This window comes from Chiloscyllium plagiosum, chromosome 3 (assembly GCF_004010195.1).
Source record: "Chiloscyllium plagiosum isolate BGI_BamShark_2017 chromosome 3, ASM401019v2, whole genome shotgun sequence".
Classification (NCBI taxonomy): domain Eukaryota; kingdom Metazoa; phylum Chordata; class Chondrichthyes; order Orectolobiformes; family Hemiscylliidae; genus Chiloscyllium; species Chiloscyllium plagiosum.
Window position 1 is genome coordinate 60,576,349 of NC_057712.1, and position 16,679 is coordinate 60,593,027.

Here is a 16,679-nt window from a genome sequence, read left to right on the forward strand (position 1 = left end):
CCAAGAGGTCCAGGCAATTGCTACAAGAAACATCTGCTAATGTGAAATAGCAAATTAGGTTAGGGATAAGTCAACAGAGATGCAGTGGCAGACATTTAAGGGGATATTTCAGAATATGCAATATTTATTTTTCAAAAAGAAAAAGTTAAAGAAGGTATCAAACTGAAAGAAAGAGAAAGTAATTGCGCAAACAGGCAGCAGGTCAGAACAATGGAGAGGATACAAAGAGTAGCAAAGAATGATTGAAAAGTTAATGAGTGGAGGAAAATTAGAGTATTTGAGAAAGCTAGCTTGAAATAGTTTTTGATTTCTTAAAAAAAGTAAGAGTTAAAATTCTTAAAAAGCAAAAGTTAACCAAGTGAGAATTGGTCCCATCAGCCACGCAAATTCCTCCTCACTAACTTACATCGTGACTCTCCAAGGCTTGTCCACCATCTAAAAGACACAAGCCAGGAGTGTGATAGAATACTCCCCATGTCTGGATGAGTGCAGTTCCAACAACACTTAAGACCAACACCACCATCCAAGACAAAACGGTTCACTTAATTGGCACCCTACCCACAATCTTAAACATTTACTCCCTTCATCAGCATGAAATATTGGCATATACAGGATGCAACAAATCTCCAAAGCTCCTTTGACAGCACCTTCTAAATGCCATCAGAGGCACGGGACCAACACAATCTGCAACTTTCCCTCCAAGCCATCTTGATGTGACTGCTCTTTCACTGCCTCTGAGTTAAAACTTGGAACTTCCTTTCTAACAGCACTGTAACTATGTTTTCACCAAATGAACGCAAGAAGGCAGCTCCCCATTTATTCTCAAAGCAATTGCGCACGATCAATAAGTGTTGCCTTGCCAGTGATGCTCATGTCCTATGAAACAACAAAAGAAAGATGTCTTTCACTTCCTCCTGCTCTGCAAGCATGAGAGGTAGTGTAAACAGTAACAGTCGATATCCAGAAAAGCATTATATTGTTTCAATGTGGAGGTCGAACCCCTCTGCTAATTAAAACTGAAACATCCAAAACAGCTCTCCTCACCTCGGGGTCTGCTAAAAGTGTGAGTGAGTGAGCAAGTGAAAACCCCTTACTTTTTTTTCTTTAAACAGTGGAAATAACAATTTATTTTCCTAACACTGTGAACCTAAACAAAAACTATTAACAAATCCGAGCCCCCTTTTCTTAATTAATCACTACCTGACCCCAACGCTATTAAAATGCTGTTCCAATAACACAATTATTAAGCAATAAATCAACTTAATCTCTGAAGGTCCATACAGTCTCTTAGGTTGTCTTCATTCCGGTCTTCTGATTCTGTTGTTTCTCCCTGGGTCGTCTTAGTGCTTTTACTGGAAAAAGGTACCTTTGATAAATAGTGCCTTCTGAGATTTTTTTGAGAGCAAGATTTTTATTTCTTCAGATGGCAGTTGCTCTGACCAATTTTCAAAATACCCTCATTTTTATATCCCCAACATCGTACCCTCTCATTGGTCAGATTTTGTCAACACAATAAATTGAATTCAATTGAGTTTTGGTACCTGGGCATACTTTAAATTAATTGGTTAAATTCAAATTGTTCTCAAAACAGCAGCCAGAACTCAATTATCCATTTAGCAGCCAATTTCTACATGCATCTATTTTGGAACAGCCAGTCTCTTAGCTGTTCTGTATACTAGCAACTTTTGCTGTACCTTAAACTCAAAAAAGCACTTTGTGTCTTCAAGACCATACACTCTTTCAACCATATACACCAAGTGTAATAGTATATATCCTTGGTTTACTGTTGAGGCTGAGGAGTGACTTTATAGAGGTTTATAAAATCATGAGGGGCATGGATAGGGTAAATAGACAAGGTCTTTTCCCTGGGATAGGGGAGTCCAGAATTAGAGGGCATAGGTTCAGCATGAAAGGGGAAAAATTTAAAAGGGACCTAAGGGACAACTTGGGGTGGCACGGTGGCTCAGTGGTTAGCACTGCTGCCTTGCAGCGCCAGGGACCCAGGTTCAATTCCCACCTCGGGTGACTGTCTGTGTGGAGTTTGCACATTCTTCCCGTGTCTGCATGGGTTTCCTCCGGGTCCTCCGATTTCCTCCCACAATCCAAAGATGTGCAGATTCGGTGAATTGGTCATGCTAAGTTGCCCATAGTGTTAGGTACATTAGTCAGGGGTAAATGTAGGGGAACAGGTTTGGGTGGGTTGCTCTTCGGAGGGTCAGAGTCGACTTGTTGGGCTGAAGGACCTGTTTTCATGCTGTAGGAAATCTAATCTAAAATAAACTTTTTCACACAGAGTGTGGTACATGTATGGAATGAGCTGCCAGAGGAAGTGGGGGAGGCTGGTACAATTACAACATTTAAAAGGCATCTGGATAGGTTTAATGAATAGGAAGGGTTTAGAGGGATATGGGCCAAGTGCTGGCAAATGGGACTAGATTAATTTAGGATATCTGGTCAGCATGGACGAGTTGGACCAAAAGGGTTTGTTTCCATGCTGACCATCTCTATGACCCAGATGATGAGAACACTGGAGTTCACCCATACTGACCTATATCTACCTCAGTGTCCATACAACAAACAGGTACAAACTCAATGACATATGATGTACAGGTATTATGAACATGTTTTTGTAGAATGCAAGGTACTCACTGTAAGCAGAGTTGGGCTGAATTTGTTTTACTTGGTCATCCAGAGCTTGCTTTTCAGGAATTAACTGATTCAACATTTTCTGAAACTCCTACAACACACACAATAGAGGAAAAGGTTTTCAGCTTTTTGTTAAGAATTGGGGAAACAGAATTTTATTAACATGTTTATATTTGGCTCCTGCAGTGTAATTTGGATGCAATTCAGAATTAATTGATGATGTGACATTGTCCAAACAAATTAGTATTGAGTTATTTAGTAATGTACATCCTGGAGCACCAATGATACTGCACCACTGTGTCTTCCTTTTAAACTGTTCATTAAAGTTGTGCAAACTTTTGTCTGCCCTGATTTGACGGTTATCTCAGTTTGAAAGATTGAAAGTTGTTGGCCTTAGTCAAATTTGAGGAATTGATTGATTTTTCTTAAGTATGGAACTTTGGCAACAATTCTTTCAAACAGAAGCAAATCATACTAAAAAAAGAAAGGGAGAAGCTGCTACCTTGAGTTGTTGTTGTAAATGGTTCACTTCTATTCGTCTCTGGTCATGTTTCTGATTTACGAGATCCAGTTCATTTTTTTGAACTTCTTTTCTGCTTTGGACTTCTTGCACTCTGCTGGTGACATTTTGCTGTTTCGCACTCTGAGACAAGATTTCAGTTATGGTTACATTTGAGATAAAAATGAAAATATTTACTTTACTGAGCCAAAGAAAAGTTATAACTGCATCGCACTCTCCCTCTTTTGGGCAGAGATACGACCAACTAGGAAGTGAGGTAATGGATCACATTGCTACAATCCTACATATTAATAATCAGATGATTGCAGTGTTCATTTTGTAGGTTTAGCTCAGAGGGCTATGTTGTCTTTTCCATGAATTAATCGGTTCTATCTACTCACGAGTTGGTTAGTCTTAATTATTCAAAGGCAATTTCATGACTGCAGTTATGCATTTGCACTCCACAAAGCAATACAGTCAAAGTCATACAGCACAGAAACAGGCCCTTTGGCTCACTACATCTATGCCAACAAACATCAAACAATACTGATCCCATTTTCCCTGCACTTAGAATGATAGAATCAACAATAGATATGAAAAAACAGTATCACAGAGCCAGGGTGAAACATCAACTATCAAAACTGATTTCCAGTATTTAATATTAGCCAAAAGCAAAACTTTGTTCCTGTGGAAAAGCCATGCTCATTGTAATGGTTATGGGTACTATAGATTGGATAAGTTGGGAAAAGTCAGAAGATACTATAATCGAAAATTAGACAGACTTTCCTAGTAATAAATCCAGACGTCCTAAATCGCCTGGACTTGGTTAATACAGGAAATTCATAGAGTGAGGAACAGAAGCCTGAGAAAGGGTCTGTACGACCTTTCATCCATAATCTCAATTTTAATTGTTTAGACCAAAATGGCACAAAGTTGGAACTTTGAGTGCGAATCATACTTTTGAGGGCCTGTGCTTCTACTCACTAGTGCCTCCAGTTCAAGTTCCAGACTCTTTTTCTTGGCCTTTAACTGGACAATCTCATCTTGTTCCCGGTTTCGTTGATTGAGAAGTTCTTGACGCCGAATCCGCTCCCACTCAAGCTGACGCTGACGTTCAAGTTCCTGCTTTGCTGCCTAAAAGGTATACAACAAATGCAAACATAGTTCGAGAACACTAATTTCCGAAAGGAACTCAAATTTGCAAATTCTAAATTGGGGGGTAAAGAGCAAATACTCAAAACCACTTTACCTCCAAAAGAATTAATAACCATTACAAAGTTGAACTTAAGTGCCTTATTATTGGCATTGCCTGAGATGTCAGTGCACAAGTCCTGTCATTACTGACTGCATACTGTCATCTGAATGCAGACAAAAAATACATATGCTTCACACAAGCATATGACAGTGAAATTCAACTGTCCTAATTTACACAGGTTATCAGAACCTGAAGTAAATCTGTACCAACGTTTATCATTTAATATTTAGTAATGAATTGCCACAAGGAATCTAATGTAAATATGATTGATACTCATGAATGCACATAAAGAAAGCATTAATGATTTTCAAAGCAGCAACAAAGCATTAGGTAAATGGATTGTACAACATCTGGTAATAGCGAGTCATTACAGGTCACCTAGTGAGTTGACTTTCTTGGTTTGCACATCATAAACTGACAGGATCAGATTTTGAATTGAAGAGAGTTTGGCACACGTTATGGTTTTCTTCCTCTCCAACTAACAAACAAATCTGCAGGTGATCTCTGCCAATGCTAAATAAGCCAGGTATTAGGAGGCATTGGACAGCAACTTGGTGTGACTATACTGAAATCCAATCCCACTTATCTCCAGTGCCACGACTAGAAATCTTGCCTGTATAAAATCACAATCTGACTTCACAGCACAGCATACTGAAGCTGAAAAGTCAAGGAAATTATTTCCCCCCATACGCACAACATCTGGAAAATGCACTGTTTCTCTGTAAATAAAATCTTCATTACAAACCTCTCGTTTTTCAATTTCTTTCCTCCTTTGCTCCTCCTTTTGTCTTTCCAACTCACGTTGTTTCTCCAATCGTCTCTCCAGATCAAGCTGTTTTTTCCGTTCCTGCTCTTGCAGCTCACGCTCCTTCCTCTCCTGTTCCTCCTTGGCCCGTTGTGCTCTTCGATCTGCCTCTCGTTGCTGCTGCTCTAGAAGGGTCTGACGCCTCCGCTCCAGCTCTGCATTCCCTTTTTCATAGTTAGCTTTTCTTTTATCTTCAAAAGTGACTGCAAATATCAATTCCTATTAGTTTTACAAATATTAAGGATGAATACATTTTCAAGTACCTAATCAAACAATAGTTCAATCAGTTTATTTGGACTTTTGCTAGCTATCTTACTGTTGGCTACTTATTATATTGGTGCCTCCCAAATTTTTTTCCTCATTTCAGTGTCTCACACTACATGTGACTCCACAGCAAAACTTCTGGCCATCTTCAAAATTAACACATGAGTAAGAACTATAAGAAAGACCTGACTTGTCTGCTCGAAGTTAAAAATCACACAACACCAGGTTATAGTCCAACAGGTTTATTTGGAAGCACTAGCCTTCAGAGCGCTGCTCCTTCTTCTAATCAATTGATGAGATGCAAAGGGAGAATTCAAGTAAAGTCACATGAAGTGAGATGTAATGCAATTTAACAATGTACAATCAACTGCATGCCAAACTGAAAACAAACATATACTTTATCCAAGGTAAAGCAATCACACCCAAAAATACGGATAGGACAAAAAAACCTAATCAGACTGGTTACAACAGAAACTTTTAAACAGAAAGCACTAAAATCTATCTTACTGCATCTTGCACAAACACAGTACTTCACAACAATACTATTTGCTGTACCTTTCATAATCTGCATTGTTTGGTGTTTTGTGCACTGTAGTGGCATTACTTAGGATATATTAGCAAATGGGGTTCTTTGCCACATTTTCATGGTCTACATCAATACAAATAGTACTGCATTCTGTGATGGCTCATTGAAATGTAATGCATGTTAAACATTCACTGTTACAATTATGATACAATGAAAAGAGTAATTATACCACATTTTACTATTAACAATATTCAACACATCTAAGAAAGAAATAAGACACATGCAGGCTAGTCGACTAACCAGGTGATTTTTTCTGAGGTTCTTGGATTTCCTGTGTAACTTCTTGATACTGAGACGGGGCTCCATTTATTCCATCACTCCATTTGCTTGTTCTGGAGAGAAGAAAACAAGGAAAAAAATTACAACCAAACACTGCCAAATTTTTTTTCACTAAGATTATAAACATTTTTTGCATTATTGACAAGGGCTGACCTAACAATTTCACTATGACCCACAAAAGCAAAGTATTAGATTCATCTTAAAGGAATTGAGTTTTTGTTCCCAACCAAGGCAAAAAACTCCATCATTATAAATGGCTGCTGAGAACCAACTGCACTGCACCGACATACAACACTGCTGTGGAGTCGTCCTTTATTTTCAACGCAATAGAATGCCTGAGTGAAAAAAAGTTAAATATTTTAATTCATATCAATAATCTTATAATTACTGGAGATATTCATGCTTGCAATTTGCACAGTTGTGTACTAAAGCCAGTTTCCTCTGATTTACATATTGGGTTCTGGATGTATGATGTAGCCAGATGGAAAACAATATCAATACACAAGCTGTACTTTAACTATAAACAATTTACAAATCCAGACAAATTTTAAATGTCTTAATTATCAGATTGTGCTCTAAATATATAGTTCCATAAAAAATCTGGGCACTTCCAGATTCCTATGGCCTTGGTGCAAACACAACCTCATAAAAGTTGAAGCCATACGCAGGAAGGACAAAGAAAACTGAGCACTCACTTTTCAAACAGGCATTACTGGTTGGTTCACTCTAAATGGGTCATCACCATAATGCTTAAAGAACAGTGAGAAATGCATAATAAGCTAATTAACATCTAAAAGTGAAAACTTGAGACTAATATATTTTTGTGCATTTGTCAGAACTCTATTCTAAGGTTTGGTTATTTTTCCTAAAGTTAAAATAGATAAAGCACAGAAGAACACAGCTAACTTCCCTCAGCAAGGGTCACTCGACCCAAGACATTAGCTTTGACTTCTCTCCACAGATGCTGCCAGACCTGCTGAGTTTTACCATCAGTTTCTGTTTTTCTTACAGGTAACTTCTTGTCCACCTGTCATCAATGGGCCTGGGACAGGGCTGGAACAACAGCATGTTTGTTTCTCTGATAAAGATAGAACTGAATACTATTTGGGGTTACAAAAGAAAAAGGTGGAGGTGTGGCCTTGTTAGTCGAGAATAGTATAATGGTGGCTAAAAGAACTTTTGACAAGGACTGACCTACTGAGGTAGTATGGGCTGAGGTTAGAAACTAAGGTCACACTGCTGGGAGTTCTTTTATAGGCCCCCGCAGAGTTCCAGGGAGGTGGAGGAGAGGATTGGTAAAATAACTATGGGTAGGAGTGAAAGGAACAGGGTGGTCATTATGGGGGACTTTAACTTTCCCAACATTGATTGGAAATGCTTTTGTAGTACGTCGGATGGATCAGTTTTTGTCCAATGTATACAGGAGGGTTTCCTGACACAGTATGTCAAAGGGCCGACCAGAGGGGAGGCCATACTGGATCTGGTGCTTGGGAATGAACCAGGCCAGGTGTTTGATCTCGTTGTAGGTGAGCACTTTGGAGAGAGTGACCATAATTCAGTTACATTTAGCTTAGCGACAGAAAGGGATAACTCTTGCCCTTTGGCATGTAGCTATCAATGAGACAAGGGCAATTATAATGCAATTAGATAAGACTTAGGATGCAAAGAATGGGTTAGCAAAATGCAGGGGATGGGGACGATCGAAAGGTGGAGTTGATTTAAGGAACAGATATTGTGTGTCCTTGATAGGTAGGTCCCTGTCAGGCAGGCAGGAAGTGATAAGGTAAGGGAACCGTGGCTTACTACGGAAATTACATTTCTTGTTAAGCGGAAGGAGGAGGCTTATGTGACATTGAGCCGAGATGGTTCACATGAAGCGATGGAGAATCACAGATTAACTCAGAAGGATTTAAAGAGAGAGTTATGAAGAGCAAAGAGAGGATATGAGCATCTTTAGCAGGTAGAATAAAGGAGAACTTGAAAGCTTTCTATAGATATGTGAGGAATAAAAGGATGACAAGGGTAGAAATAGGGCCAGTCAAAGACAGAAGTGGGAAGTTGTGTGTTGCCCCTGTGGAGATTGGAGAGGTGTTAAACAAATACTTCTCATCAGTTTTCACTCAGAAAAGGAGAATATTGTCGAGGAGAAGAATGAGATAAGAGATATTAGACTAGAAAGGATCAAGGTTAGTAAGGAAGAGGTGTTATCAATTCTAGGAAGAGTGAAAGTAGACAAGTCCCCTTGGCTGGATAGGATTTATCCAAGGATTCTCTGGGAAGCTAGGGAGGAGATGGCAGAGCATTCGCTTTGATATTTGAGTCGGCATTGTGTACAAGTTAAGATGGGATTTGATAAGAGACATATAAGATGATCAGAGGGTTAGATAGGGTAGACAGCGAAAGTCTTTTTCCTAGGATGATGACATCAGCTTGTACGAGGGGGCATAACTACAAATTGAGGGGTGTTAGATTTAAGACTGATGTCAGAGGCAGGTTCTTTACTCAGAGTGTGTTAAGGGTGTGGAATGCCCTGCCTGTCAATGTAGTTAAGTCAGCCACATTAGGGAGATTTAAACAATCCTTGGATAAGCACATGGATGATGGTGGGATAGTGTAGAGAGATGAGCTTAGATTAGTTCACAGGTCAGTGCAACATCGAGGGCCGAAGAGCCTATTCTGGTCTGTATTATTTGATGTTCTATTACATGAACATATTAAAAAAGGATACAGTTCACAAAATAACATGTTAGGCATTAGATTCCTAATCAAATTAATTGAATCCAGTACAGTTATATTGAACCTCTATATTATCTGTAATTTGACAATTAAATTGTATGTCAGCTTCCAAAGCATATTATTTGTTTCAAAAGATAGAATTACAGTCAGTTCTAATATGCTGAAAAATTAATTAAGCATCAAAAGTATGTTTCTGCAAGGAGGACATATGTTCATGCAAAGAAAATAAATTCGATGCTTTCAGCACTCATCTCCCTTCAGTAATCTAAATCCCAGTTGTAAACTGTTTTTAGGGATTTCTCAGAGAGAAAATTTAAGTCATGTCAATCCCATGTCCAACTGCAAATGAACTAAGCCTTCGTCTTTTAGTGATTTTTTTCCAACAGTCAGCTTGTGCTAGATTTTCAAGGTGGCTCGTATGACAACGGACCTTTGGACGAAATGCAGAGATTGCGAACAATCATGCAGCTCATACCTACCAAAATGGGTTAGATCTCATAGAAATTAATAAGAATGAAAATTAAAGTGTATGTGTGGTTTCATTGTGCTGAAAAAAAAAATAAATTAACTCACCTAAAAGAAGGTGGTATCAGTTCTGGAGGAAGTGAGAGAGGAAGCGGTTGACCAGACTTGGCCACTTCAATTAAGTGCATGGCTAAAATGAACTCTTCTGCTCGGAGCTTTCCATCCTTATCAACATCTGCCAGGCTCCTGTAATTCAACAATGTGACAGAGGAAGGGCCTTAATGGCATATTTCATGTTGGCTTTCTGAACAAAATATTTTCTCTGAACACATGGTTAAGGTTATTTTAAAGGACAAGACAAAATAAAATTGTCAAAGGTCACAGTTCAAGCAATAATTTGTCCAAAGACTGCTGGTTTTGCCACGATGTTTGCAAAGCATAATCATGGGCAGCCACTATTTAGTGTCCCTTCCTCCAAGTGGTGCATCCCAGCCACAAGTCCCAAGAACCACTCTATTCTACTGTAGATATGGCTTTGCCAAAACTACTTCTGTCCTAATATCAAACAGTAGTTCTTTGAGTCAGTCAACAAAACCTGATAACATCCAGGACTTGTTCTTCACTTCTGTCTTTGGGTTTTCAGACCACCTATCCAATATCCAATCTCAGGTGAACCACAATTATATCGAAGGTCAAGCATTTGCAAGAGAGAAGGTGTTGTCTTTAATCCCATAGCATGAACTGTGTAACCTCATGAATCATTACAAGAACCACCCACAGCTCCCAGCAATTGTCTCTCGGTGAACCAGCCTGTTTGCTACCTATAGTGCCCTAGCTTTGACTTCCAATCTTATCATAAAATAGGACCAATTATTTCTACTTATTTGTCATTAAAGCCTCTGTCCCTACCAGCATATCAATTAATTAAATCAATTAAATTCTTACTTACGCCTTTGTCACCACCGTTTGCCCTTCTCTTTCACGGAATATGGCAGTCTCTGGCAAGGCTTGCAGCTCTTAGGCTCAGTGGTTTGTTAGGCCATTTCAGGAGGGCAGTTAAGAGTCAACCACATTACCATGGATTTGGAGTCACACGTAGGCTGGACCAAGTGATGACAGCAGATTTTCATTCCCAAAGGAAATGAATGAACCAGATGGGCTTTTATGACAATTGACAATGGTTTCCTGGTTACCATCAGACTAAGTTTGTTTTAAGTTTAGATTTTTTTCACTTCTAGCTTGGATCTCTGGATTATAAGACCAGTGACAATACCATTATGCCTTCCCAAATTCTCTTGTTCTCCTGGGTAGTCACCATTCTTCATCTTTCAATTCAACTCAGCTTGTTCAAAACCTGCTGACCATATTCTATCCTAGAGGACTCACCAACCTTGTCTTTGCTACCTACCTTGACCCCGGCCTTCCAACAATTGAAAATTCTCATCCTCATATTTGTGTGTTTTCCAAGCTTAATTTATCTCCAATACTATCCTGCAGTACTCGTCTTTTCTCCACATTTGGCTAATTCTGCATCCACGCTAACTATTCCACAACTCTCTCAGCTTCAAAACCCCCCACCCACTTCCCACTCCTGCACAAAATACTCTATGAATAAGTTTTTGGTTACTTGTACCGTAGCTCCTTCTTTAGAGTCCGAGTACAATTATATTTAATCACATCTCTGTAAACATGGAAAACTATTCAGAAGTGCTTTGCTGTATTATATGTATGTTATATATAGTTTGCTGAGTTTCCTTTTCAAAACCTCCACAAAACCTCTCTCCTCCATAATGCTTTTAGTGCCACCCTGACTGCCACAATATCCTTTTCATTTCCAGCATTCACTCTTATTAAACACAAGTTGTTTTACATAACAGACAATATATATAAAAAAGCTACAGTCATTTGTTTTTAATAAGAACAGCCAGATGCAGTACTTAGCAGATTTTTCTCATACTACTTCAATCAGATTGTAACTTATGACACAAAACGTAACAGTCTTAAAAAGCACCAACAGGAAACATCATACGATGCTAAATCCTGCAATATTCAACAAATAGTCATTTGAATTAAATCTGAAAGCTAATTAATTGAACTGTGTCAACAGGTGAAAGTTTCTTATCATAAGATCATCTATAGGGAATGTATAATTACAGCAGAACTCACCATATGGTAGCTAGTTGGTTGTGAGACAAATTGGATTGTACAAGAGCATTTCTGGCTTGGGGGCCTAAAAACAAATCCAAATCATTAGCAGGCTAGCATATTGCACTAATAGCAGACAGAGGCATTGTCCCTCATTCAGTCCAGCCTCTTGTGTTCTATCATTTTTGCCTTTTCTGATCAAAACATTTCAATTAGCAAGGTAATAATTATTTGGAGCAATAAAAATTAAATGACTACTTCAACTATTATTGGCTATTCATATTTAACAAAACCTGGACTGGTCATTATTAGCCATCTCAACCAGATAAATATTTGGCGAAGAAGAAACAGTACCCTCAGTCAAGTGTTTATTGTACATCTGAATAACTGGGGCACTGAATGATTCTGAGTGTGTCTGGGGCTGAGTACTAAATATCTCCCACAACTAATATTCCATTAATACTTAGAAACCAATGTATATTTTCATTAAATTAGAATGAAATCATTTTGTGGCAGAGTGCGTCTTCAATGGAGATAGTTCTTCAACTGATATTCCCAATACAATGCATGTAATGAGTTTGCAGTGTGGTGGGCAAGGTTCTAATGTGGAATGTTCAATCAAATGAACAATATTCCATCTGTATTAAAGAAGAAAAGCTTAATCAATGACAAGTATATATTCTTAACTGACCTGAGAGGTAGCCGCTCATGGATTTATCAAGGCTATTGAACAACTGTCGATATTTGAGCCTTGCAGACTGAGGAACTCCCCAGTCAGAGGAACTCACTTTTGGTGATGCGAGAGAAGTATTAGATGATGAAGAACTGCTGCAAGAAAGGAAACAGAAAGAGTGAAAGTTAACTATTGGACATTTCAGCCACAAAGTTTCAAAGCACAACAAGATGTGAAAACTATTGTGGGCCAAATCCTGTCCACTCTGTCAGAACAGCAGAGTAATTTTTGGATTGGGAACTTTTGTTTCCCAGTGAGTAGAATTTGACAAGAGTACATTTCATTGACAGTTTGGGCATGTAAGGGATTACAATGGCCCTCCAATGACAGACATCCTGACAATCATTGGCAAAGCATGCCCACCTGCTCATAAGGGAAGAATTGGTTTTCCAGGAAGTAGCAAAGATCAGCAGCAACTTGCTATATGTGGCTGTACCACTGGAGCTCAGGCATATTGAGAGCTAGTTCTTTGCCTACAGCCCTCAAGTTATGGCTTTTGCTTCCTTTCAGTTGGATCTTGAAATACATCCCATCAGTGTTGTAGAGGGGTATGAGATTGAGAAGAAAACTAAGCAACCATATGCTATCTTTTCAAAAAGCAGACTTATGCACTTATTTGAAATATTCCTATTCACTGTTGTTACAACTATTACTTACTATTTAAAATTGTGAACAAAGAAGCTTCATATAAATGTGTTAACATGTTCATTAATCTATTAATGAAGTGTTACAGTCTGTTTTCTTTTAGCCTATAATGACAACTTTTTCCATCATGGCATTCTGCGAACACTGACAAACGAGTTATATCCTGTAACGAGGATGTTTGTGTCTAGACATAGGCAATGTAAAAATTAAAGAACAATCCTCATTCAGCTGTTGGTCAGCCTTCAAAAACAAGACACTTTATAAACAAAATCAGTGCTTGAAATTCTGCATTTGCGAGATACATCAACGCAAATTTAGGAGTCAAATTCCACACAGCACAGTGAAAAGATCAATGCAATGCCAAGAGGCTGTGGCTGAATCAACAAATTCTCCTTATTTTCACTATGCTCTCTCCTTTAACTGAAATTCTATTAATTAACAGGAGAAACCTATGTTGCAGAATCATGCAGTTGATTTAAAAAAAACACTCAACCACATTTCATTAATCAACCTAATAGTTGTCATTTGAAATAGACATTCTTCTTGTAGTTGTTGTGGATATGTGTGCCGAGCTAGGAATTTGGTTTGCCAATGTTTCGTCCCTTTTCTAGGTGATACCCTCAGTGCTGTGGAGCCTCCTGTGAAGCGCTGCTGTACTGGGTCAGTTGGAATTAATTTGGTTTCGTTCCTTCTGCTTCCGGTTGTTCATTGCAGTGGTCGGTATATTGGGTCTAGGTCAATGTATTTATTGATGGAGCCCGCGGATGAGTGCCAAGCTTCTGGCTGTCCTCTGGCTTGTCCTCCTATTGTTGTGCTGTCCCAGTCAAATTTGTGGTCCTTGTTGTTTATGTGTATAGATACTAAAGATAATTGGTTGTGGCATCTACAGTTAGTTGATGTTCGTGGATGTGGATGGCTAGTTGTCTGCCTGTTGTCCTATATAGTATTTTGCGCAGTCTCTACGTGAAATCTGGTACATCAGATTTGTCCTGCACACGATGGGTTTAGGTTCCTTTGTAGTGGTGAGCTGTCATCTGAGCGCGGCTGTCGGTTTCTGTGCTGTCATAAATCCGTGTGGTCAGAGGAGTCTGGCTGCCAGTTCTGAGTTTTATTTTGTGTAAGGTAGAGTGGTTGGTATTTTGGGTCATGGCATGTCCTCGTCGTGTTGTTTGTCTGCCAAGCATCTGCGGCTGAAGTTGTTGGGATATCCGTTCTTCACAAAGTCTTTGTAGAGGTATTCTTCTTCTTCTCTTCACAGGTCGGGAGTGCTGCAGTGTATTGTAGTCCTTTTGAACATGGTCCCTTATGTGTGCATGAGTAGTTGCTGTTATAGTTCAGGATCTGGTCCGTGTGTGTGGCTTTTCTGTTCACTTTTGTTGTGCGTTCCAGGTTTTGTGTTCTTTCTAGGATTGCATCCAGAAATGGGAATCCGTAGTTAATTTCCTCCTCTCTTGTATTTACGAATCCCTGTGAGCATGGTGTTGATTATCCAGTGAGTGCTCAATCTCCGTTATTTTAATTACTAAAAAAGTGATTTTTGAGAAGATTTGTAGCTCAGGTTGAGGTTCAGGTTGTAAGTTTGCTCACTGAGCTGGAAAGTTTGCTTTCAGATGTTTCATCACCATATTAGGTAACATCATCATCAGTGAGCATCTGGTGAATCACTGGTGTTCTGTCCTACTTTAGATTCATGTGTCTTGGTCTGTTAAGCTGGTGATATTATTTCTGGTTCTTTTTCTCAGAGGCTGGTAAATGGAGTCCAAGTCGATGTGATTATTGATGGAGTTCTGGTTTGAATGCCAGGCCCCTAGGAATTCCCATGCATATCTCTGTTTAGCCTGTCCCAGGATGGAGGTGTTGTCCCAGTCCAAGTGGTGTCCTTCTTTGTCTGTATGTAAGGGTCAGGTCTTTTGGTGGCTAGTTGGTGTTCGCGTATCCTGATGGCTAGTTTTCTGCCCGTCCACCCAAACAAGTAGACACAACACACCCAGAAACTCTAGCCACAGTACCATACATCAAAGACATCCTGGGGATGACTACCAGACTAATCCGACCCTTGGCATCATGACACCTACCAAGACATTGAAACAGCTACTGATGAACCCAAACGACCCTATACCAACCACGAACAGAATGAATGTAATTTACAAAGTACCATGCAAGATATGTGACAAACACTACATCAGACAGACAGGCAGAAAACTAGCCACCAGGATACACGAACATCAACTAGCCACCAAAAGGCATGACCCACTATCACTATTATCCTTACGTACAGACAAAGAAGGACACCACTTCAACTGGGACAACACATCCATCCTGCGACAGGCAAAACAGAGACACACACAGGAATTCCTAGAAGCCTGGCATTCAATATAGAACTCCAATAAACAAATAGATTTGGAACCCATTTACCAACCTCTAAGAAAAAGAACCGGAAATGATAATCACTCACTTTAAGAGACCAAGATAGATAAATAGAAAGTGGCATAGAACACTAGTGTTTCACTGGAGGCTCACTGATGATGTTGCCTAGCATGGTGATGAAATATCAGAAAACAAACCTACCAGCTCAGTGAGCAAACTTACAACTTATTTTAAAAAAGTGTTGTCCAAGCTTTGGGTTGGATTTGTGAGAGGGCTTTTGTTCTAGTCTTTGCATCACTGCTTCTGTTTTGAGCCCAAAGATGGGTGGAGCCCATTGGTGTCCCATTGATTTGTTCATGTATCTGGCTATTGAATATGAAGCGCATTGTCAAGCACAGGTCTAGTATTTTGAGTATGCTATCTTTGTTGATTAGTTCCCTGTCATGTCATCTGTTCTGTTCATCCAGGAGGTTGGCTATTGTCTCTCTGGCTGAGGTTTTGTCACTTTTGTAATAATTAAAAGAACAGACAAGAGCACACACCTGACTGTCAACTCCATGCTCACAGGGATCAGTAAATACAAGAAAGGAGAAAATTAACAACCAATTCCCATTCCTCGATCCGATCCTAGAAAGAACACAGAACCTGGAACACACAACAAAAGTGAACAGAAAAGCCACACACGTGGACCAGATCCTGAATTATAACAGCAACCACTGAAACACACACAAGCGGACCCCGTTCAAAAGGGCTACAACACACTGCAGCACTCCCAACCTGCGAAGAGAAGAAGAGTACCTCTACAAAATCTTTGTGAAGATGATGTCCCCACAACTTCAGCCACAGATGCTTGGCAATGCAACGAGGACATGCCACGACCAATATACCAACCACTCTACCTTACATAATAAAAAATCTCGGAACTGACAGCCAGACTCCTCTGACCACTCAGATTACGACAGCACATAAACCGACAGCTTAGACAACTACTCAACAGAACAAATTGTGTGCAGGACAAATGTGATGTGCAAGATTCCATGCAGAGACTGCACAAAACACATATAGGACAAACAGGCAGACAACTAGCTATCCGCATCCACGAACATCAACTAGCCACTAAATGCCACAACCAGCTACCCTCACTATCTATACACACAAACAACAAGGACCACAAATTCAACTGAGATAACAACAATAACAGGATAAGCCAAACAGAGAATTCCTAGAAACTTGGAATACATCCACAGATTCCAT

At 39.5% G+C, this 16,679-nt stretch overlaps 1 protein-coding gene across 6 annotated transcripts in view; it reads right to left on the reverse strand.

Moving 5' to 3' along the window:
* The window catches only part of LOC122543943 (intersectin-2-like), a 198,915-nt gene that overhangs the window by 95,458 nt on the left and 86,778 nt on the right, over positions 1-16,679 (reverse strand). For 4 of the 6 annotated variants that reach the window (XM_043682952.1, XM_043682905.1, XM_043682931.1 and 1 more), the window contains 8 exons: positions 12,372-12,508; positions 11,702-11,765; positions 9,644-9,781; positions 6,296-6,387; positions 5,146-5,408; positions 4,130-4,279; positions 3,149-3,289; positions 2,650-2,737 (listed from right to left, as the gene is read on the reverse strand). In XM_043682952.1, the coding sequence (XP_043538887.1) occupies positions 2,650-2,737; positions 3,149-3,289; positions 4,130-4,279; positions 5,146-5,408; positions 6,296-6,387; positions 9,644-9,781; positions 11,702-11,765; positions 12,372-12,508 (1,073 nt within the window). The remainder of the gene's footprint in view (positions 1-2,649; positions 2,738-3,148; positions 3,290-4,129; positions 4,280-5,145; positions 5,409-6,295; positions 6,388-9,643; positions 9,782-11,701; positions 11,766-12,371; positions 12,509-16,679) is intronic. The other 2 variants (XM_043682942.1, XM_043682913.1) reach the window with 1 other exon arrangement.